At 42.5% G+C, this 23,255-nt stretch overlaps 1 protein-coding gene across 1 annotated transcript in view; it reads right to left on the reverse strand.

Annotated features, from left to right (window-relative positions):
• The window catches only part of LOC147717869 (uncharacterized), a 238,819-nt gene that overhangs the window by 104,197 nt on the left and 111,367 nt on the right, over nucleotides 1-23,255 (reverse strand). Inside the window, exons 5-7 of the mRNA XM_086920577.1 lie at nucleotides 19,181-19,329; nucleotides 8,076-8,358; nucleotides 669-817 (exon numbers count right to left, since the gene is read on the reverse strand). Coding sequence (XP_086776703.1) covers nucleotides 669-817; nucleotides 8,076-8,358; nucleotides 19,181-19,329 — 581 coding nt within the window. The remainder of the gene's footprint in view (nucleotides 1-668; nucleotides 818-8,075; nucleotides 8,359-19,180; nucleotides 19,330-23,255) is intronic.

A 23,255-nucleotide genomic window follows, 5' to 3' on the forward strand; every position in this document is an offset into this window, starting at 1 on the left:
AACTACTAATTATCTCTCTCCTGCAAATGCGACAGTTCAGACCATTCCAGGTCCCCAAAGCTAAAGGAATGGCTAGGGAGGTAGGTGTTTGTAGTTTTTACATTAATATTGAAATTATAAACCGTGGTTGTGCTCATCTCTAAATTAGATGAGCAGCGCCACCGTGTGCCGGTCTTGACAATTAAGCGCCGGCGCCCAGCCCCAGAAACCACAGGCTCAAATTAAGCACTGAAAAAGGCTGTGTGATGTCACTTCTCCAACCAGCTGAAGTTGGCCCTAATCCGTCTGAAGAATTGGCACAGCCAAGTTAGCTTTTTGGGATATCGACATATGATTTATTCACATACAGTATATCTCAATGCAGCTCATTTACATACCCAGTGATTATCATTGTTAGGGACATTAACTATCTACTCTCGCTTCATGGGTACCTGTAAAGGGAACTAGAAGTGATCTGGAAAGAGACAGCTTGAAGGCTAGGAGAAAGAGTGAGCAATGGTAGTGATGCATGGCCTCTCACCTGGGAGAAAGAGCACAAGTGAGAAATGAAGCGAAGTCTTCCACCTCTCGCTGAGAGGTAGAGCGCTGCAACATTTGATTCCACCTGACTTCTCGTTTCCCCCACTACCATAGGCCGAGCCTCCTCTCCCAGGCAACGTAAGACTCACCTGGCTTGGGTTCTGCGAAGACCTGAACTTCGCAAAGGGTCAGATATTCAGTCACGGATGGAATATTGACTGTGACGTAGCGCCCTGCCATCCCGCCACAGTCGAAGGATTTTGTTTCCCCCAGACCGATTGTGCCAATGGTTGCGCACCTGCATGTGAAAACACAGACCAGAGATCAATGTGTCCATTCAATGACATTCCTGTAGCTTAAACCCTTTCATAATGAATATTACCACAAGATACTTTGACAAGCACTATCCTAGCTGCCAGGCATTGTGGGAATGAGGACTCTGGTGCATGGATGGGCTGCAAGCTTAGTGAGAGATAAGCCTAGTCAGACAAGCTCCTAAAGAAGGCTGTGTCCTACATGTGCTCTCTGGGTTTTGTAGCAATTCCTTGGTGGTAGATCTCAACTGGATTGCTGCATGTGTTTGGGAAGCTGAAGGAGGTTTTCATGTGCAAAACGTGGTTGTAGGGTTTACTTTACAACAGGTGGTATTGGTGAAAATACAGACTGCAAGTTGCAAGTTGATGGAAAAAGGGGTTGAATAGGTAGAAAATATCAAAACTGTGTAACTTATATAAAGACATGTTACTGGATACTCAATTAGGCCTCTAGGAACACTGGGGAGTCATCGCTTCCTCAGAATCCGAAACATGGTTCCTCATGCACGCTTCCTATTACACCAGCTCTCAGACTTTGATTCACTCCATCACTATATTTTTTGCAAATGTGTGCATTTTCTGAATGTTGCAATTCTTTGTATGTCTCCATAGTGAGAGGGTGTCAGAGATCTTAGAGGAATCCATGATATTTCTGTATGAAGAGCATACAAGGACCTGTTGAGGAACCTTGCCTAGATAGGCCATCTCCCACCTCACCCTTTATTTGTAATTAGCAAGTCATTTAGGCTTGAATAACTTGATCAACTTGATCAACTGCACCCATCTACCATCTTTACAGGGATCTAAGTGTAGGGCCCGATGCTAACCAACATCTACAGCTTGAGCGACATTGTTGTACTGCCGGTATTTATACATTCCAATACTTGTAACACTGCTTAATTTGAAAATGAAGGTTGAAATAGGAAATTGCTGCCATATAACAAAATTAGAAACCCAATAAAAAGGAAGATCAAGTTAACTAATAAAAAAGAAAAGCAAGCTGCTGCAATAAGGAGGAATACACATTTAATGGACAAATCAAATTAAAAGTTAGATACGTATAGTTTCAATCACTACTTTGCAGAGTTATCAAAAGACTTTCGTCCTAATTTAGGGTCTGATTTAGATCTTGGCATATAGGTTACTCTGTAACAACGTTGACGGACATCCCGTCCACTGAAATATAAATCCCATTATATCCTATCCTATAAACAGGTCCTCAGATTTTGGTGGACAGGTACTCTGTCACAAAAAATGAAAAATATCCTGTCTGTGTAATTACAAGTGCTATAGGAGATAATCCACTTATAATAATGCAAACAGGATTTCTGGTTGCATGAGATTTCATGGGGAAATTATTTCATGGAATACATTCCTGAGAAACCAATTGATGTAAGCTGTTTGATGGAGATTTCGAGTACAAATGGCATTTACCTTTTCATAGAAACCAATTTATTGACAGTATGTTTGGTTGAAATTGGTTTATGAATAGCTATTTTTTAAGTGTGTGCAGGTCTTATTTTCAGGAACCATTTTGGCTGAGATATTTATTTCATTTCTTTACTTCAGGGACATTATTTCATATTTCTATCTTTTACATTATCAAAAATTACTTTGGATACTTCTAATTCGTTGACCTATCACCACCCATAAGCACCATCCATCCCAGACCCCTAAAGGTCATCAACCCCTGCCCCCTCAAACCCTTCACCACATCTAAACTACTCATTCCTGAACCCTAAAAGCACTTTCCACCCCAAAAAGCCATCCATTTCTGAAACATAAAATCCCTCACTATCCCTAACTCCACCCATTTCTGAACCCCAAAAACCCTTTTCTATGCCGAACCTCCATCATCCCATACCCATTAAGCACCTCAGCACACCCAAACTCCACCCATCCCTGAACCCTAAAAACCCTGACAGCCCTTTTACACCATCCATCCATGACCCTTATTAACTCCTAATCACCCTAAGCCTTACTCATCCCTGAACCCTAACACCCCTTGCTATAGCTAAACTCCATCCATCCCTACATCCTCAAAACCCCTCACCACCCCAAACCCCTGCCCATCCTGAACTCTAAAGACTCTACCCTACTCTAGCCTCTACTCTACCCTAAATTCTACTTTTCTGTGAACTCTAAAAACCACTCACCACCCCTTAACTCCATTCACTCCTTAAACCCCTCACCACCCGCTATCCCACCCATCTCTAAACCCTATAAAACCCTTTCTATGCCTGTACTCAAATTATTCTTGAACCCCTTACAACTACACCCTAAAGAGTTCCATCCCTGAACCCCCCCAAAAAAACACACTAGTCCTAAACTCCACACCTCTAATGTCATTTTGTTTTTTTCCTTAAAATGATCTTTACTTTAAAATATTTCCTTTAATTTTAAGATGTTTTGGTTTTTCCTCAAAGTTTTCTTTCCTTAAAATAGTTTTTTCATGATTACATTTCCTCCAGTGTGGTTTCTCAGTTTTCACTTTTCCATTAATTCACACACATCAGGGACATCCGCCATGTTTGTTATGGAGCGATCAATTCGCCAAACTCTAAACCCAGACCCTTGGCCCGATTTGTTATCAAACCTTTTCTGTTCATAGCTATGAGCTGTTAGGAAGGCTCCATTGGAAGTATAAATATGGCGTGTAAATAGTTCAGTGCAATTGATATATTGTCCATAAAGAAGCCTGCAATGTAATTAAGTCTAATAAAATCATTTGTTGTATGTTAAAAGAATGCTCTGCATGGTTAATGGATTTTGACTAAGAATTTTCTATGCATCACATATACAAGGTGCAACGTGCGCAAATATATGTAGGTAGAGATTCAATATATAGCACACGTTAATAGTTTCATCTGCAAAATCCTGATTTGCTTCTCTCCTTTATACAAGACAGTCACAAGGGGGGGCAGAGCCGGGGCTAACTTACCCAGGCTGATCACTCTCCAGATCCCCTGCCCTCACTTCTGCTCAGGGCCAAAAGGTAAACAGGCAACAAAGCAAACAAGATAACAAGGTATGTCCTTAATGGTTTAAGTTCAGTTTACGTTGGAAAGAGGAGGACATGTATTTCCCCGGCTCCAGACAGCTTGGAGTGTGTTATATTATTTAAAGGGGCAGCTCTTTCCTCTGAATTTAAGTATAACAGGATGATCCGATGGCAGTGTTTTCATATTTTTCAGGGGCCAAAGAGCTGGTGTGAAAGGTAAGAAAAGGTGCAGGGATTACAGACAAGGCCAGACCCGAGGCTAAGTGCAGCTTATGTAAAGCTCTGAAAGTTAACTGTCTTGTCAATGTTGATTCCTATTAGGGACTTTCATGTCACGCCCACAGGTGAGGAATGGGATGCAGCAAAAGCGCCATGTGGGGGGTCAGTAGTTAAATGTCATGAGGGCTGCATGCCAGAAGTGGAAGGGTTAGTATCCTTGTTGAGTCCAGGCCTGGACTTTTATTTTAAAACCCACTGTTTTCAGATCTGATCGTGCAGTGGGATCAAAGGAACTAATCCCATCCTACATGTCCCGGATATATAAAACCCAGGACAATGACCCTGCCATGACCTGAAGACATTCTGCCATCATACAAGTGCAATCTTAGAGCAGTTTTTCAAAAGCTATTGTGTTGCAGGCGACTGGCAGAGCTGTCCAGGGCTCAGGTTTAAAATGCAGAAGATGCTCTATGATAGGATTAAAGTGCATTGAACAGCTGCCTAAGAGCTTCAGTATCAGAACTGAATTATTCGGTGATTAATATTAAGGTGCATTGGCAAGTCTGTGAGTGTGGCTGCAAGTATTAAAAGGTGGGGCGGGGGCTGCAGGTCAGCTCTGATAGCCTCCTCGTAGCTTGTTGTGGTTTTTAGAAGGGGCAGAAGGGTCAGGATTGAGGAGCATTGACAGATCTCTGCCTCCTGACCTGGAGTAGCTGCGGTGCTGCTTCTGACAACTTTAATGTTGGTGACGAATACAGCAGGCGTAGGTGTATAAGACAAGCAGGGGGTCCTGTTGGGCAGGTCTGTGGTGCATCAGGAGAGGTCTTGCATCTGTTATGTTATGTTATGTTAATTTCGATTTATATAGCGCCAAATCACCGACAGGTCTCTTAGCGCTGGCTTTGGGAACCCGTCCCGGCTTTCCCTGCGAGATAACCCCTACTGGGAATCCCCAAGGTGAAGACCAGGCATCACATCGCGGTAGGGCCGTAGTGGGAATTAAGCAAGCTATTGCCTAGAGTTGCAGAGTGTGAAGCCATGATTCGAGTAGGCACCGAGGCGAGAATTATCGAGTCCGTGGACATTTTGAGCTCAAGACCCTGCCGCGTCGGGAATTGAACCCTGGTCCCGGGTCTGACCTCTGCATCAGGGTCTGCCTCCTCTAACCAGTGAGCCACACTTCTCCACACTACAATGTGAAATAGAGCAATGCAGGGTTTGACTGGGATCTTTTAAAGGTTTGTGAGGGGTGACATAGCAGGGGTTGCTGCAGGGCGACAGCGGCGCGTCTTGGAGTCATGGTGCGCCTACCACTGAAACAGGACAGAGTACTGTAGGGTGTGACTGGGGTGTTTTGAAAGCAATGGCTGTGTGCCCCAGCGATGGAGGAGCATGGAGCACTGCAGGTCACGTATGGAGGCTAAAGTAGAGTCGCGGATCCTATCCTATCGTATCCTGAGTGAGAGCCTTCCTTTCCTGTGTTCACAGCGCCGGGATGCCCCTGGGTAACTGCGCGTGTTACAAATTTCATATAGATAGATAGATATTACTAGGAGGAATTTGGAAATGTGTGTGTGTGAGCAGTGACATCGCTGGAGTGTAGGAGTCTCTGATCTGGGGTGGAGGAGATGCTGCTGGTTTGAGCAGGTGCTTTCAAGAACTGTTTGCTGGCCAAAGTACTGGCCTTGTAAGGGTATCCGCACGTCAGGACAGAGGGGCTTTTGCACGATTGTCTGACCCCAGTGGTAGGATTGCTCTACACTGAAGTGAACCAAAGGCGCAAATCTTCCATTTTCAAGGGATCCCTGTAGTCTTATAATGGGCTCAATTAGCAGGTGAGCTTCTGATGATTATGTCATTGCAATCCAAGGAGTGCTGCGAAACTACTGGGCACGGTGAGCACAGTCAGTGTTGAGTCTGACAGATGGCCCTATCCTGATAGGTGGAAAGAGTGGCCAATGAGATTGCTGAAAGAATAGCAATATGATTGACCACACACTCGGCCAATGAGAATATATCCACGTATTTACACAACTCATTTCGGCTGCTAGTAGCCACTGAATTGTTGTGGATAGTACACAGTTCTCCACACTGATCCACAGAGGCGTAAGCAGCCTGCACCCATGTTTTTCTGTATTCGTTCAGAACATCTTCTTGGGTCTGTAGTCTGTGTAGTTTGTCTGAAGAGAATTTTTGTTTTCCACCCTGCATGTGAACTAAACAAAAATAATAATTTTGCTCCATTTACGTTTTAGCAATTTGTTTTTTCACCCATCTCTAATTAAAACCGTCCCACCAAAATTACATATCACAGGTCTCACAAAGGCTTGTGACAGTCCTGCCTCTATTAAACCTTGAGAAGCCAGCAGAATGCCACACTAGCAACCAAACGCTTCGGAGCAAGAAGAGTGGAGGAGAAAACCTTCTCTGAGCATCTATTTTGCCTTGGCAATTAATGGCAATAAACATAGGATGCCCCAAATCACTTCTAATGATGAAAAAACATTGAAAACCTTGCACTTAGATCTATACCGGAACAAAAATAAATGGTTGATAACTATGTATGAGCTGGACTTCTCACTCTTACCTCTTTGATCCATAATGTTTATCTATTACTACTTCTCTCTTCCCTCACACCTCATTTGTGTATATCCCCTCTTTTTCTAATTACCTTAACTCTCTACTTTTTAGTTGTCCTACCGTACCATTCTTGTTCTCCTTCTGGTATGACTGTATTCCTTAATCTCCTCCACTGATTCAACTGCTTCCTTTACTCACTAGCTTTTTTCACTACAATTCCCTCCCAATACACTAATATTTCTAACAACCTTTCACTTACTCCCAAACTACCAGAGTTAAAACCACCCTTGCTCTGTTTGGACTTGTATCATGTTTGTTTTGTAAATCTCTTCTTATGTGTGCCCTACAGAGTCATAATGCCGTTGTGGTCATTGTCGACATTGCTAAGATAGTATGAACTCTGCTGCCATGATACTGCTTTTACTACATGACTTTATTTTGCAAGGCTCTGTGCCTTTCACATGAGAACCGTCTGCTTCATGCGTTCTTGGTCTGTTCCTGGAGTTTAGTCTGAACACTGTGAACAAGGTCGATAAACAATGACCCTTGTTATTCTGTTCTGGTCAGTCCCTAGCACCTAGACATAACATGCTAAGACAGCTGCGGCTGCTGGAAACTCGTGCTTTGATATTATGGGGATGCATATTTGGTTACAACACACTTGAAGAGGGACCTTTCCAAGGAGAAGAGCTATGCTGTTCCTATGATGTAGAAATACCATCTAGGCACTACGACTAAGGTATGGGGTCTGCTGACAAAGCCCAGAGAACTTCTTTTATATAATAAATCTTCTTCTAATCATGGGGAGGGTGGTTAGTCCTTATAGTCCTTTACCCACTGTCTGTATATGTTGATATCCCCCTTTATAATCTATGGAACTGCAACAATGGTAACTGTTTAAGGTTTATGCGTTTTGCTCCTGGTAGGGGCTCATGTAATGCATTATAGAGCACTATCGTTAAAATAAACATTTTGAACTATAACAGCGACTCTGCTAATTCCTATTGTGGACAGGTACGAGTGAGTGAGCGAAAAGGGTATGTCTTGCTACTGCGATTCCTGAGAGAGTCTGGAGTGTTGTGATCTGGGTTGTCTAATCATTTGTAGCTTTGTTATTGTGTAGAAGAGCGAATGAGACACTATAGCTAGTCGGTTTTGGGACTTTGGGTACTGAGGCGGTAGGAAGGCTCAGCCCCTTACACACCGAGGTCCTGTTTTCTTGCACATAGCACTGTGTATGTGCAGAATCCCTGCAACAAAGGGTCGCGTGTTATGTGAAGTCCACCTTACCCACGTTTAATTACAGCGCGCAGCCATCCCACAAATAAAATGGTTAACATTGTGTCATGGGAAGCTGATCCCAAGTGGCTTCCGTTGCCTCCTGAGATCTCACATGCCAAGTGATACATCGTCATATAGTGGTGATTCCCACCTCTCCTTACCTTGCGTTCAAGACACCATTCTCTTCTATTGAACTCCCAACATAAATGTTGGCTCCAGTGAGTCTCCATTCAAAAGAGTCCCCTCTGTTGCTTATGGCGACGGAAGCAACGCGGTAGGTGTTCAGCAAATCCACCCTCCACCAGGGGGAGGCTCCAATCTCGGTGTGGGAGCAAAAGCCATGGTTGAAAATACTCCTCAGGTTCCCATCAATCGCTCGGCTGGCAATCGCATTTTTGTAAATGCTTGATTGGGTCGCCACTCCTCCACGGGCCACATTGATAACTGTGTAGAGAGGCCAATGGTATTTCAGCTATATAAATCTCTGTGCTCCAGAAAGAAAAAGAGAGAGAGAGAGAGAGAGAGAGAGAGAGAGAGAGAGAGAGAGAGAGAGAGAGAGAGAGAGAGAGAGAGGAAGAGAGATTGTGTGGCTGGAGACTGCATAGGCACTAAATAAGGACAATTTTTAGGCAGCTGTGCGCAAGCAAAATCTGTTACTCTCACTTAAAAGAGCCAACAGCTAAAGATAACCACTGCCCCATGCTGTATCCTTTGGTGGGTGGAAGCAAATGTAAATGGCGCTTCAACAGACCAATAAAGAGGCCCGATAATAGCCCTCTATGTATGTGTGCATATTTAAAGTAATTTTCTTTTTTTTTTCAAACTGTGTTTTGTACTTAGAAGAAAACAGTTTTACAGCCATAGCTGTCTGAAAATACTGATCTGAGAAAGGAAGGCATAACATGACCTGATTATACATGATTTAAAGCTTTATTATAATTCTGCATGTTTTCTTTGGCTCAAGTATGCCAGATGGTGAAAACAGCAACACAAAAAAGCCAAGTCAGGCAAGCAGGCAAAGGTCAGGAATATAAAGGGAACAGAACAGAAGGAAAATAAAAAAGGTGAGGGGCTGGATGGCAATCGAAATCTAGAGCATCCAAAAAGCCACTGCAACACAGTAATTTGACAGGCAGTGTCCATGTTCCTAGCTGGTGCTTAAATAATGCCTCTGCTTGCCTTGACCTGGAGGTTTTGCCCTTTAATCTTTAATGATCCTGTCAGTCACAGCACTCCAGGCTCCAGAGGCCAGTCTGGCACAGTCTTAAAGGAGAATGCCTCAATGATTTCCCCAGGTATCTAGCTAGCCATCCACTGCTGCTGCTGGACAGTATTCCCCCCTCCCTATGGTCCCTCCTCCCTGGTGCTGGTTTCACCAGAAACCTTTTGTTGGTAGAAGTCTCTAATCTATGGGCAGGAGCAAATGAAGCTGGTTCCCAAGAGCATCCTGCAGGCCCACAACACTTCCATGCCACCAAATACTGCAATTGTCCCCCCACTCTTCTAACACCTACTATGGCTCTCAGTTCCAAAACTGGTAGAGGAGGAACTGCTGGTTTTGAAGATACAGGCTACACTCTGGATGAGCGACAACTAGGATACACTCGCCACTCTTTTGGCAGTACTAAAGCAATTGTTATTCCTGGACAACCACTCTAGGTGTGATCTTAGAATGAAAACTTGGTAATGACTGAAAGTGTGTGGAAAGTCAGATTTAATCCCTCTTTTTGTATTATGGTGATCTTACGCAATGTTGGTCTGAAAAAGATTTAAACGCTGCATTGACCTGTTGTAAATGTAGAAGAATGCTAACCTGTACTAAAGAGATTGCATAAAATAATGCTGCAACACAAGGAACAGAGGTTTGTGGAGAAATGTCTGTAAAAAACGTGGTTGGAACCCAAAGGAGCAGTAAAATGATAATCAACCGAAAGATGAATGTAGTTGTTATACGCCTGTTCAGTTAATATCTACCAAAAGACCCATTGCACTTGTTGGTTTAAAGTGCAACAGCACCAACATTGTTCTAAATATTGATTCTCTCTGAGTGACCATCTGTCTGATGGTGCTAACTGGATGACTTGAAATTTTAGGTTTATTCAGGCATTTTGAAATAAATTGAGAGTCTCTGCCATTTATGATCTCAGATGGGAACCCATTTAATTGGACAATCTCCTAAAGAGACTACTTCCGATTGAGGAGCATTTGGCATTTTGCGTGAGAATATTTCATGATAAAAATTAGTCAATAATGAAGTCCACAGAAATCTTTTTCCATAGTTTGTCAACAATAGAATGCAAAAACCTGATGCTTTCCTGTGAGAAGGTATATTTGAGTGCAGTTGGAGCATGGTCTCACATATAATTTGACATCTTTCCTTAACAAAGGCCATCAAAGATCTCTTTTTACTAGGTTAAGAATTTTCCTTTCACCAAAATGCCCCACACTAGTCATCATAAGGCTTTTTCTTGTTTGGTAGGAAAGAACAGTCCATCTAGAATATTTCTTCCCTGCAGATATTTTTGTAACCAGACCTCTGATTTCCATGTTTTTGTCTCTGTCTCGACCAAATTCAAGTTAATCTGCCAAGATGTTGTGTTTATTGTTTGAATGTCCAAAAGGTGATCAGCCTTCAGTGGCAGACTTTTCTGGATCTTTTTGTCAAGATAAAGCACTGCCTTCCTATTGTTTTTTTCTGGTCTATATGATATTGTAAGGTGAAAGATTTCTTATCGTATATGGTGTAAATCTTCTCAGTGGATGGTAGGGTCCAGGAAAAGAAAGCCACAGGATGCACTGCTTCAATGATAAGATCCATTTGATCCAGTATTGCACCTAAAGCAAAGGAGGAAGTACCTGTCTGGACAACAAATGGGAGGTCATGGTTGAGTGACAAAAAGGAGTGGTACTAAAGGCAGTCTTGCGCTGTGCAAATGCTATTTGTTGATTCGGGCCCTAGTGAAATGCAATACCTTTTCCAGTTATAGTACAATAGGTGCCCTGTTGAAGTCTCTGTAGAATTCTGTGAATCCAAGAATTTTTTTTTACATCTTTTACATTGTAAAGACAAGGCTGATCTAGAAAACTTGAGGCTTTTTGAGGATTCATGCTCTGTCATTGTTCTTACAGAACAAAGCCCAGAAATGCCACTGACCTAGTTTGAAGATATACTTATTCAATTTGCATTCTAGTAGTGGTATTATAGTCCGTATTACACTTCTTACAAATGACTCCTGTGTTCTCTTAATGATTGTGTAAAAATGAGAATGTCATCTAAATATATGATGACAAAAGTATCCAAAATATTATAAATAATATAATTGCCTCGATGTTGAACTGCGGCAACAGCATTAAATAGTTTGAAAGACATCTCCAGATATTCAAAATGTCCGCACCTGGGCCCTCATTTACAAGAGGACTGCGCCATCAGAGTGTCACTTTTTATGCTGACTCTGTGGCGCTGGCCTCTTAATCATATCTATTAGGACATGCAGAGACATCCTGCATGGTTTTGCATGGCATCAAAGATACGGTGTAAGACAAGGCAGTGCAATGTGCTGCCCTGCCTTATTCTACATCAAGGAGGTGTTCCATGGGCGTTGCTGTTTGTGTTCTCATGTAACAGCCATGGATTTTGTGACTGCCCCAGATTTACAACATCATGTAAACCTGGGGCAGTGTCAAAAAGGTATGCTCTCCAGAGAAGGGATATCGAGCAGAAATATTTACATTTCTCTTTGTTTTTTTTCATCTTTCCATGTAATTTGCATTCTTTAGCACACATAGCACAAGAAAAACGCCCCTTGTGATTTTTTCTGTGCAGGAAGGTGCTTCTTCCTGCACAAAAACAATTGTGTCAACAACACAGACACCGTTGCACCATGGTGTAAGGGTGCTTGCGTTGGCACTCGGCTGCAAATTGTGCACCAGCACGGGCTGAAAGGACAGTAATTCACTGTATCTTTTAAATACAGTCAATTCCTGCCCTTTCGAATTTGTGCTAGGGCAGCACAGCAAAACGGTACTGCCCTATGCCAGTTCTTTGGAAAGGAGGCCCTGGTATTCAAAACAATTTTTCACTCATCTCCTGATTTTTTCTGGACAATATTATACGCCCTGCTCAAAAAGAGTTTAGTAAATACTTTTGCAATGAGAAAGTGATTCAAAAGAACTTAGATAAGAGGTACTGGATATACATTTGTTTTAGTAATAGAATTTAATTCTCTTTAGTCCACACATGATCCCAGATCTCCACTGGCATTCGGAAAAAAATCATGAGCTGCAGTTGGAGAAAATAAACTTCTAATGAAACCTTCCTCCAGATTTTCATCAAAGTATTGTTCAAATATTCATCCTGTTTCCTCATTAGCATCTAAATCCAGCTATTTGTAACCTTAGCATCAGAGATTATGCCTGTGGCACAATGTCCTGGATAAGGGGCAATGTGTCTGCACCCTTTTCACTGGACAACCCCAGGAATATAGTCATTGCTTGTTTATTTCTGTACCACAGAGCATCCCTGCAAAGGATGTGTTGGAACAGGAATATCTTCAAGAAAAGATTTTTTTGTAATGTTCTGAGTTAAATTGAACACAGGAACTCAGGATGGCTTCCAGTCGATCAAGGGATTATGTTGGTGTAACCACGATCTTTATCATACAATATGAAAGTTTAGGGTCAAGATCAAAACAGATTTCCCAATGCTCCAAGTCTGTAGCAGTAACTAAGTCTTATGCCTGCTTACACTTTTTGCACAAAGTTAGAGGAGGTCCATCAATTCCAGTAATCATTTCCAATATGTCTTTATGTCGTGTTGGAATCTGATTTGCGTCACCAACTTTGATGTCCATGAATCAACCAGCAGCTCCTGAGTCTATCCAAGTCCCACATTCTAATAGTTCTGAAGGAGCTGTAAGAGTAACTTTCTGCTCTGCTCTCTCCAAGAACTTGAGTAACTCATTTGCCCACACTTGAAGTGCTAATTAAGACCATGCTTCTGTTTTTCCCTGCCGCCATGGACAATTTCTAAGAAAACACCCATTCTGTTCACAGTACATACAAAAACAGATTCTTCTCCTCTGTCCTCTTCTTTCGTAATAGATTTCCTTATGTTGGTTATTTGCATAACTCTTACAGAGACAGTGAGTGAGGTGATTCTAAAGGTAAGCTCAGTGTCCACCGAGAATACGTTGTCTTCTTTTCTCTTTTACTCTCCTTTGTCCATGATCAATTTGGAGAACTAAGTCCATTGCTTCGTTAGTAGTAGTGGGAGGTTGGCAACACATGATGTGCATCTTTCAAATCTTCTTGCAGTCCACAGAGAAAATGCAGCAAGGCATCTGATTTCAATTGATTCAATAAAGTGATGTAAGAAATTATAACTTTTGATCCCTGTTAAAAAGGTAGGAGTAATGTAATGTAATGTAATGTAATGCATGTGTCTTGTAAAGCGCACTGCTGCCCTGAGGCGTCCTGGCGCTGTAGACCGCTGGGGAACCCGTCCTGGCTATCCCTGTGAGATGGTCCCTACTGGGTATCTCCAAGGTGAAACCAGGCATCCCCGGCGAATGTGGGGGGGCCGTTGTAGAGATGAGGCAAGCTAATGCCCAGAGTTGCCAAGTGTGATCCCTGGTTAGAGTAGGCACCGAGGCGAGAATTATCGAGTCCGCTGACCCTGGTCCACGACCCTGCCGCGTCGGGAATCGAACCTATCTCTGCTTCCGGGTCTGCCACACCACTCCACTCCACAGGAGTAAATGTTGTCCATATCAGTGCGTCTTTAGTTGAATATGAAAGTTGTTAACAGTTTTGTCGAATTAGTCAAAATACCGTCAAGGACATTTAATAAAGCGCCAAATAGAGTGAAAATGTTTGGAAGTATCATGAATCCCTGCTACATCTGTTGGGAGATCCCATAAATCATCATTAAAGAGGGCATCATAAGGTCACACCTGGACTCAATAGAGACTGAAGAAGAGGTGGAAATATTCTCTTATCCTGAAAATGAATAAATCTGCTTTAAGAGATACATGCTCACTACAAGAATTTTTAAGATCATCTTGAATATCTGTGATCTGTCTGGATTTGACGTAAGAAATATTCGGATGACAATCCACCCCACTCTCCAGAATGTAGAACTGCCCGAACCAAAGAGGAAGTTCCAGACAGAAATAAATACCAAAGGGAAAGGGAATAGAGTGCAGGGAGAGAAAACAGCAGTATGCCAAGGTTTTCTGTGGCCCCCTGTCTTGCATCCTACATCACAGTGATGGGATTGACCCATATACTCTGTAGGGGTTGCCTCTTTATGCAGGGAACGAGGATTTAAGGTTATAGTAAAAGTATTTAAAATAAGGAACTTGCTATAATGATAAAACACCACTGGCTCTTATTGTCTTCAAGATTTTTCAAAAGAACAGCGGTTACTTATACTTAAATTATTAGTACTGTAATTTACATAGAAGTACAATGATATCTCTGTTTTGACGGTCCAACTGGACAAAATCATTTTAATATACACAGTTAATTAGAACATGTAAGTGGGACAATTAACAAAAACAACAGGAAAGGGCGAAGGACAAAGGCATAAATTACTAAGGCCTATAGCATAACTAAGTAGTTAGACCAACAGTTATATTTTCTGGCACCATAGCACAATTTGCTAAACAGTAAGATTCTGCCAAGGTGCAAAGAGTTGACGACGTTTCGATCCACTTGTCACAATGCTGGGATCATCTTCAGGACAACAAGGATAATGCCTGAGGTAATGGTTAAAGAGGGGAAATGATAGAACGGGAAGGGTAGGGGGATAGCAACAAAACTCTTCTTAGTATTGGTCCAATTGAGAAATATCATAATTACATTTGGGTATGCACAGGTAGTGGGTATGCATGGTCTACAGGAATCAGCACAAGTGCATCCTGAGTCGGGTGGACTCATAATTTATAAGCATATATTGTGACTGATAGTATGCCGTGATAATGAGAGAAGGCTATCGAGAAAAGGCTACTGTGGTGGCTAGGACAAGCTAGAACAAGTATTGCTCCTAGTAATTAATGACCTACCCTGGAATCTCAATCCAGAACGTTGATCCAGGAGGGTTAATCAAGAAGTTGGTGGTACAGTGACCCGGAAGAAGCTGTTCACAAATGATACATAAGTGCAGTGGTATATGAGTAACCACGGCGTTAGATGTACACCAATTTCCATGGATAAGCAAGCGGCTGTACCCAGCCCAGCAGACCAGCAGTGAGTGTAGGCTGGGTCAATTACCTAGCGGGAGAAAAGATTGAGTGAGCATTCGGACTGTGGGTGAGGGATTAAGATGTCAGGTAATGTAGTATGAACCATAAGGTATGATGGTCGGAATAGGTTGGGACCCACAGTGAGGTAAGTTGAGCGGGTTGCCTGGATCAGGAACGGTCACTATGGAAGGGTGAAACCACAAGTAAATCCAAAGGATTTCCTCTCAGTGGAGGGCTACAGAACTAAGTACTCTTTTCGTGTTATTAGCCTCGATGCTGCTTGTCAGAGTGAAGCGCGATTCTGCGAACTAACGTGCCTGTGAGGAGGTAAGGTGATGATGTGGCCGGACCCACTGTTCTGTGGTACTATATGGAGCTGGGTGGGCGTGAGTGGGTGTACCAATTATGGACCTCTTGTCTTCAAGATGGCAGCCCTCAGTGCACTTATGCCAAACTGGAGGAAACTAGTAATACAGCTGGTCAGCAAAGCAGGGAGCCCCAGCAAGTGAAATGTATCAGACAGAAGGGAAACAGAAACTCAAATGCAATTGGAAAGCTTATGCAACATGAATATTGACCGTCCACTTGTCCAACTGAGGCTGTATTAGTTGCAGTGCCCCAGGGGTGCAACAGGCCTGAGTGCCCACTTTGTGCACCTCTGGGGCACTACGGTACTATAGAAAAGACTGCAGAAGTTGCACCAGCACTATCGTGATAGGGCATTCATTCATTTGTATGGGGGCGTGACCCCATGCAAATGAAAGCATCACTTTGCATCTGCGCCCCAATATGGATGCCGGCGCAGTGACAAATACACCCTCAAGAGGCGCACTGACAGTGCTCCACAAAAGGTAGCGCACTGTTAGTGCGCTCCCTGAGGGCAGCCATCTAGAGGGGGTAAAGGGTTCCATGGACCCTCCAGACAACCTCCTGCTGGTGGGTGCAATCACTCACTGCACCTCTCTTGTTTTTTTTAAAATTATTTTTTATTGTCATTTTATTGAATGTGCTGTCTCCAGGGCAGCGCAGGTTCATGTCCAGAGGGCAGCACATTTATCATTGTAATTGTAATTGTGTGTGTCTTGTAAAGCGCACTTCTACCCGCACCGCAGGCCTCGTAGCGCTATAGACCGCTGGGGAACCCGTCCTGGCTTTCCCTGTGAGATAGTCCCTCCTGGGAGTCTCCAAGGTGAAACCAGGCATCCCCGGCGTTTGTGAGGGGCTGTTGTGGAGATGAGGCAAGCTAATGCCCAGAGTTGCCGAGTGTGATCTCTGGTTGGAGTAGGCACCGATGCGAGAATTATCAAGTCCGCTGATCCTGGTCCAAGACCCTGCCGCGTCGGGAATCGAACCCTGGTCCCGGGCCATTCTCTGCTCTCGGGTCTGCCGCCTCTAACCAGTGAGCCACACCACTCGAATATAATATCATAATCACTATACTATCATAATGGTGTGCACAGTCCCCGTCTGTGCTAAGCGTACCTTTTGAAACATGCACCATGGTGCAAACAGGGACAGCGCGCCCTTTGTATAATATAGTCCCTGGTGTTTAAATATTGTTGCTTCCTGCTTCAACCTGGAAGTCCCACCCCTCCCTTGACCTTTAATGTTTCTGTCAGTCACAGTACCCTAATCTCCAAAGGCCGATTCCCAACAGCCTTAAAGGAAAATGCCTGCATGAACTTCCAACAATAGGCGCAAAACTAGTGATTCCTGACAACTTATCCTTCTTGAAATCACTTTGTAAAATAAAGGTGTCAAATACCGCATTTAAGGGCTCATTTTGTATCATAATTTCCTCAAAAGCCAGAGGTTTTGAAAGAGCACTGATGGACTAGTGCAATAGAAGAGCTGAACACGAATCAAACACCTCTCCCCATCCTCTTCAACCTGTTAGCTCCTTTCCAAAGTCTCCTCAAGCGACAAAGAGGTTGGTGCTGTCCTTGGAGTGGTTGGAATTTTTCTTCTCCAGTCAGTCCCAGAGGGCTAACCAGCTACGCTTTTTCGATTCTTGTTGCTTTTCCAATATGTCTCAAAGTTAGATTTTGCACAGAAATGTTTCTGCTGAACCTATAATGTTTTTCCCCCTTCAATTTAATATCTGTAAATGTTGGGACTCCTGAGAAGCTTTTTTAGTTATGGGACAATTTGGCACATGCATCAAGGTAGGCTTTTGCGATTCCTTAATTGTGATTATTAAGGAATCGCAATTAAGGAATCGCAAAAGCCTATGCGTGTAGGAATCGGTATAAAAATAGCGATTCCTAAATATTGCTTAATTGCGACTTGCAAATTGCAAGTCGCATTTAAGGAATGCCTTCCCATTCATTCCTATGGGCCTAAAGGCCCATAGGAATGAATGGGAGATTGCATGCGCACTATGCGAGTACCAATAGGAACTCACAAATTGCGCATACAATTTCAAGGATGCAAGGGTGTCAAAAGCACACCCTGTTGCACCCCTAAAATTGAACTGTGCACCCATGTTGCGCACAAGCATGCCCCAAGGGCATGTGTGTGTGTAACCTAAAACTTTAAAAAATGCATTGTAGTGCATTTTTCAAAGTTTTTGCAAATTACAGACAAGTTTGATTTGTCTGTAATTTGCAGTCCCAAATAGCGAAATCGCTATTTGAAAGTGCTTCTAGCATTGCATTTAAGGAATCGCAAATTGCGATTCCTTAATTGCAATCGCAATTTAGGAATTTGTAAATATTTGCGAATTCTTAAATTGCGCATAGGAAACACTTTCATGCATCTCCAATTTGCGAAAACAAACAGCTGATTTTTGCGATTCGAACCGTTTGTGGTTGCAAAAACCTTTCATGCATGTGCCCCAATGTCTTTAGGTTTGTTGGGGAAAATCTTTGTAACTTCTCACTGCCTTAATAAACACCCATTTGGCTGCCATTTGCTAGTGTTTCAAGTTCATGAAATTCTAGTGCTCACCTGGCCTTGCATGGTCAACCCTACAGGCCGAATATATTGGAGAAGAAATACATAGTTTACCCTTGATGTTTTAAATCAAAAGACACAACGGAATTGGCACAGGCATGTTTGAATACATTCTAGAAATAAGCAGCCCCTTTTAGATATTAATCAGAGTTCGTCCTCATGAATTATGATTAAAATAGATTATTGCTTCTCTGTTCCTTCATGGGATCTTTGCATGGACCAATCACTTCCATTGAGCACTCACTTGCCCTCTTCTAACTGAAATAGAGGATAACGTGTTTTTCTTTTCCCACAGAATAACCCTATAGAAGAGGCAATTATTTAACATCTGGAGTGGAGAAAGTTAGAGTGGTAGATATGCTTTTCTTAGTTTATCAATAAATTGTTGGTCACACATGAAGACACTTCTTAAAGTAGCTTTGGATATGTGAGTTGCAAGAACGTACATGAAAGCACTTGATTTAGTTCTACAGAGGCTGTTCATGGATGTTTTCAAGTGGAATATTATAGGGGTCTTCAGGTGGTTCCTGTAGACTTGCTGACAGGTCTTCAGCCTACTGTAGGACTTTACATAACCGTGTGAGTGTGGGAGGGGGTTGGGGTGGGGAGAAGGGATTTGATGTGTACTCTGAGTCAGATGCTGAATGGATCAACACACATGGGCTCAGCCCTTGCAGTTCAGGTGTTCTCTGGCTACTGAGGAGATGAACATTCAACAAAGTCACAGAAAATCAAGCACTGCCATCTCTCTGCCTCTCCCTCAGCCAGACATTAGACAGATACAGATTAAAACAATGAAAAATTGGAGATGAGCGGATAGACAGGCTAGAGAGAATCAGTGATATAAAAGAAGGACTCATTTTGAGGGAGTAATCGAAGAGCAATATTGAATAGATAGATCATTGAGAGTACCAATAGATTGATCAAGAAAATTGAGATGCAACATTTCAATGTCACCAAATCGTGAAGAGGCAGACATGGAATTGAGAGCGGAGTCAATAGTTGAGTGAAGACACTGGGTTTAACCCTTTGATGATCCTCTCCGGTCCTACATAATACTCGCTCACCTGGTTTGGGCCGAGCAAAGACGTGCACCTCACAGAGGGTTAGATATTGATAGTCGGAAGGAATAACCACTGTGACGTAGCGGCCTGCCATCCCACCGCAGTTGAAGGATCTTGTCTCACCAGGACCAAGAGTCTCGATGGTTGCACACCTGCACAACAAAACAGAGGCCACGTCAGCATCCAATCACATGATGTGAGCACTGCACCTCTTACATCCAATATGCATTATGAAGAGAGACCAGCCCCAGCATGCTCCACGCTACCCCATCTGTCATCCTCTCCTACAGTATACATAAATGACTTCTGTGGCACCGTGAAAGCTAGTGCTCTCCGCCTTACACTGCATGGGTACTACTACACCAGTGGCACAGAACTGCAGCACCATATGGATCTTCTCTGGCTGCAATCTAGGTCAAAGTTTTTTTCGATACTTATCTTTTCACCACAGTAGTAACTCTCTCTCTCACTCTCTCTCTCTCTCTCTCTCTCGCGCTCTCTCTCTCTCTCTCTCTCTCTATATATATATATATATATAAATATATATATATATATATCCTGCTCGTTGGGGATGTGTCCTTGAATTGAGTCGCACACGAGTCACAGGCTCAATTCAAGGACACATCCCCAACGAGCAGAATATATATATATGTCATGTTTTGTGTCGGTGATGTGGCCGGTTTGACTGCTAATCTTTACAGGAACTACTTGGGAGTGATATATCATTCAACAGCTTCACTTTTCTGATTCGCTATTGTCTAGTAGGAAGATATAACAGTATATAATGTTAAACCCTGATAAAGTCTGCTTCAGGACAAAACGGGTTGGTGGGGCTGGATTGCGATGTTTGAAGAAGAAAATTATTTTGGATACCATTGGTTTGACTCTATGTGATTGGTGAAATGTCCATGCGGACAGAGCTTTGTTTGAAATGCAGTGAACAGCATCCTAACCAATGGGAGCAGAAGAAGCCCTACAAAAACGAGTGCTTCAAGTGAATCCATGCTAAGGGCATTGAGAAAGACACATTGTTGTCGGAACCCGGCTGCCCTTTCAACTGAATAAATGGATTATAGGGAACCCGTTGGGTGCTTCTAGTTGATGGACAATATATATATATATATATATATATATATATATATATATATATATATATATATATATATATATATATATATATATATATGCTACAATTATCCAAGCATTCACTGCCTCCACCATACCGAGAGTTGCGTCGTCACCATAAGACTCCTTGGATCGAGTCTCGCTACTCCATCATTTAAACGACCACGCCGTGTGAGATTTCAAAATTTCTTTATTTCGCCGCTGCCAAACGCGTTTCGACTACACAGTAGCCTTGATCACTGGTTACGGTTTGAAGAGCGCGCGGCCATTTTTAAAGAAAAAAAAAAAGTATTCACAATACGTCATTGGCACTACCTGTCAACCGACAGGAAAGACAGACTTAAAGTTCACTGTTCTGTTATATGTTCTTTTTACACATTTGCTTCAACATAATTAAATACATTTTTTTAAAAAATGCATAGCGAGTGTCAGTTAATTCAATTCATGCATAACTGAGTGTTTTAAATAAAATACTTGGTGCGAGTATTTCTAGTATTCAACTCTCATGTCAAAAAAACTTTATCGACAATGACACGCAGTTTAAAAGCTGCGAGCTGTACATATGTATTATATACCCATTGTCAATTCATTTTATAAGCTGAAGAATAATGCCCATGTGGGCCTGCCGACTCATACATCGAGTTATGTTACTCAATATTAATTTATCTTTTCGGCTACATATTACTCAATGAGTTGTTGTCTCATACCAATTTCATATAATGCGAAAAATAGAGCTCAAGTGAGCAAACACACAGATTATAACATTGTTGAAAATAAACAGATATTATACCCGATCATCCAAATAGATGTTGACTGCCAAGTGTAATTAACATTATTAAAAGTACTGTCCACAAAATATTAATCCTGATCAAAATAGTTGTCACCTTTGTTTATAGCAGAAACTACTTGTTAATTACCGAATAACTAATATCATAGATGTCTGTGCAAATCTTCTTCAATGTTAAGACCGTTTGGTTGTATTTAACTTGATTATGTATCTTGATTCAAGTTTCGTTAGCTTGTTCAGTCTTTTGCCCCCTCTTTGACTAGCTGGAATTCAGTCAATTACACAGTATGTCAGCCCTTTAGCATCCTTGTTGTGCATTAGTTCAAAATGCCTGGCTACAGGATAAGCCCTGTCTGCATTTTTAATTGCTCGCAGGTGTTGTAAAATCCTTTTGTAGGCCTCATTGATTGTACTGGCCACATACCGAAGCCCGCAAGGGCACTCGAGAATGTAGATAGCATAATCAGTTTTACATGTATATTTGTTTTTAATCTTTTCCATTCTGTTGGAAAGGCCCAATCTGTATTTGCTACAGTTTACGCCGTGATTACATGCCTTACACTTGGTGCATTTCACGAAGCCATTTTTATCAAGCCAAGTTTTTTTGGGTTGGGGTTTTTTAAGCACATTGCTTACTAAACAGTATTTGAAGGATTTTGCTTTCTTAAAAGTAATTTGTGGTCTCTTGGGGACTTCTTTCCCAAGCACGGGGTCGTTCTTAATGATATGCCAATGCTTGTTGAGTATTCTTCTCACCTCAACATGTTGGTTACAAAAACCTGTTATAAATCTGCATTGGTTTTCATTACTGCTGACTTTTGTATTACCGAAGAGGATTTGCTCGCTCTTCAGTTTTGAGGCTTTTTGTATTCCCTCTGCTATCCACATAGTGGGGTAGCCCCGTTCTTTAAATCTTGTACTCAATATTTCTAGTTCTTTCTCAGTTTCCAAAGGAGTACTACAATTACGCATGACTCTGAGACTTTCCCCATAGGGTATACTGCTCTTGAGGGCCATCGGGTGAAAACTTTTTGCGTGCAACAAAGTGTTGCCACTGGTAGGTTTTCTGTAGAGTTTAGTTTGAATTTTCCCATTTTCGACATACACTGTTAAATCTAAGAAGTTGACACTGTTTTTACTTATGGTACTGGTAAAGGATAGGTTTAACTCATTCTTCTGAAGGTTTGATATAAAAGCATTAGCCTCCAGTTCAGTGCCTTTCCAGACCAAAAATAGATCGTCGATAAAACGACTCCAATGAATAATGTTTTCATCCCACTCCTTCTGGTACTGCGTCCGGACTACCTGCTCCTCCCACCAGCCCATATGCAAATTAGCATAGCTGGGGGCGAAGCAGGTCCACATGGCAGTACCACACGTTTGATGGAACAGTTGACCATAAAACAGGAAGTAATTGCTGGTTAAACATTTTTCCACCATTCTCAGGAGCATTTGTGTATGCGACCACAGGCTGATTGCTCTTGTACCCAAAAATGTTTAACGGCACGAATTCCATCCTTGTGCCTAATACTTGTGCACAAACTGGCCACATCAATAGTAATCAACAAATAGTCATCTTCCCATGGTGTGTCGTATATTTTTTTCAGAAAATCTCCAGTGTCTAGCAAAAACGAAGGGAGTGTTTTTGCCAAAGAATTCAACAAGCATTTACAATGCAATGGTTTTGCCTTTGTTAAAGTTAGAGCTATTGGCATTGCTCTTGACATTATTTTTATTTATGCTTTTTTAAACAAATAAATGGCATTGTCATTTACAATGCCAATAGCTTAATCTCTCGCAAATGACACACACAAACACCCACAGAGAGCCCCCCCCACACACACACACAGAGCCCCCCCCCACACACACACCCACACAGAGCCCCCCCACACACACCCACACAGAGCCCCCCACACGCACACCCACACAGAGCCCCCCACACACACCCACCCAGAGCCACACACACACCCAGATCCACACACACACACCCAGATCCACACACACACAGATCCACACACACACACCTCCACACACACACCCACACACTCAGAGCCACACACACCCACAGACCCAGAGCCACACACACCCACATACTCAGAGCCACACACACCCACACACCCAGAACAACCAAGGTCAGCCTCTTGTGCTAAAGAAATGGCCAGGAAG

The sequence above is a fragment of the Lissotriton vulgaris genome, chromosome 5 (genome assembly GCF_964263255.1).
Source record: "Lissotriton vulgaris chromosome 5, aLisVul1.2, whole genome shotgun sequence".
Lineage (NCBI taxonomy): Eukaryota > Metazoa > Chordata > Amphibia > Caudata > Salamandridae > Lissotriton > Lissotriton vulgaris.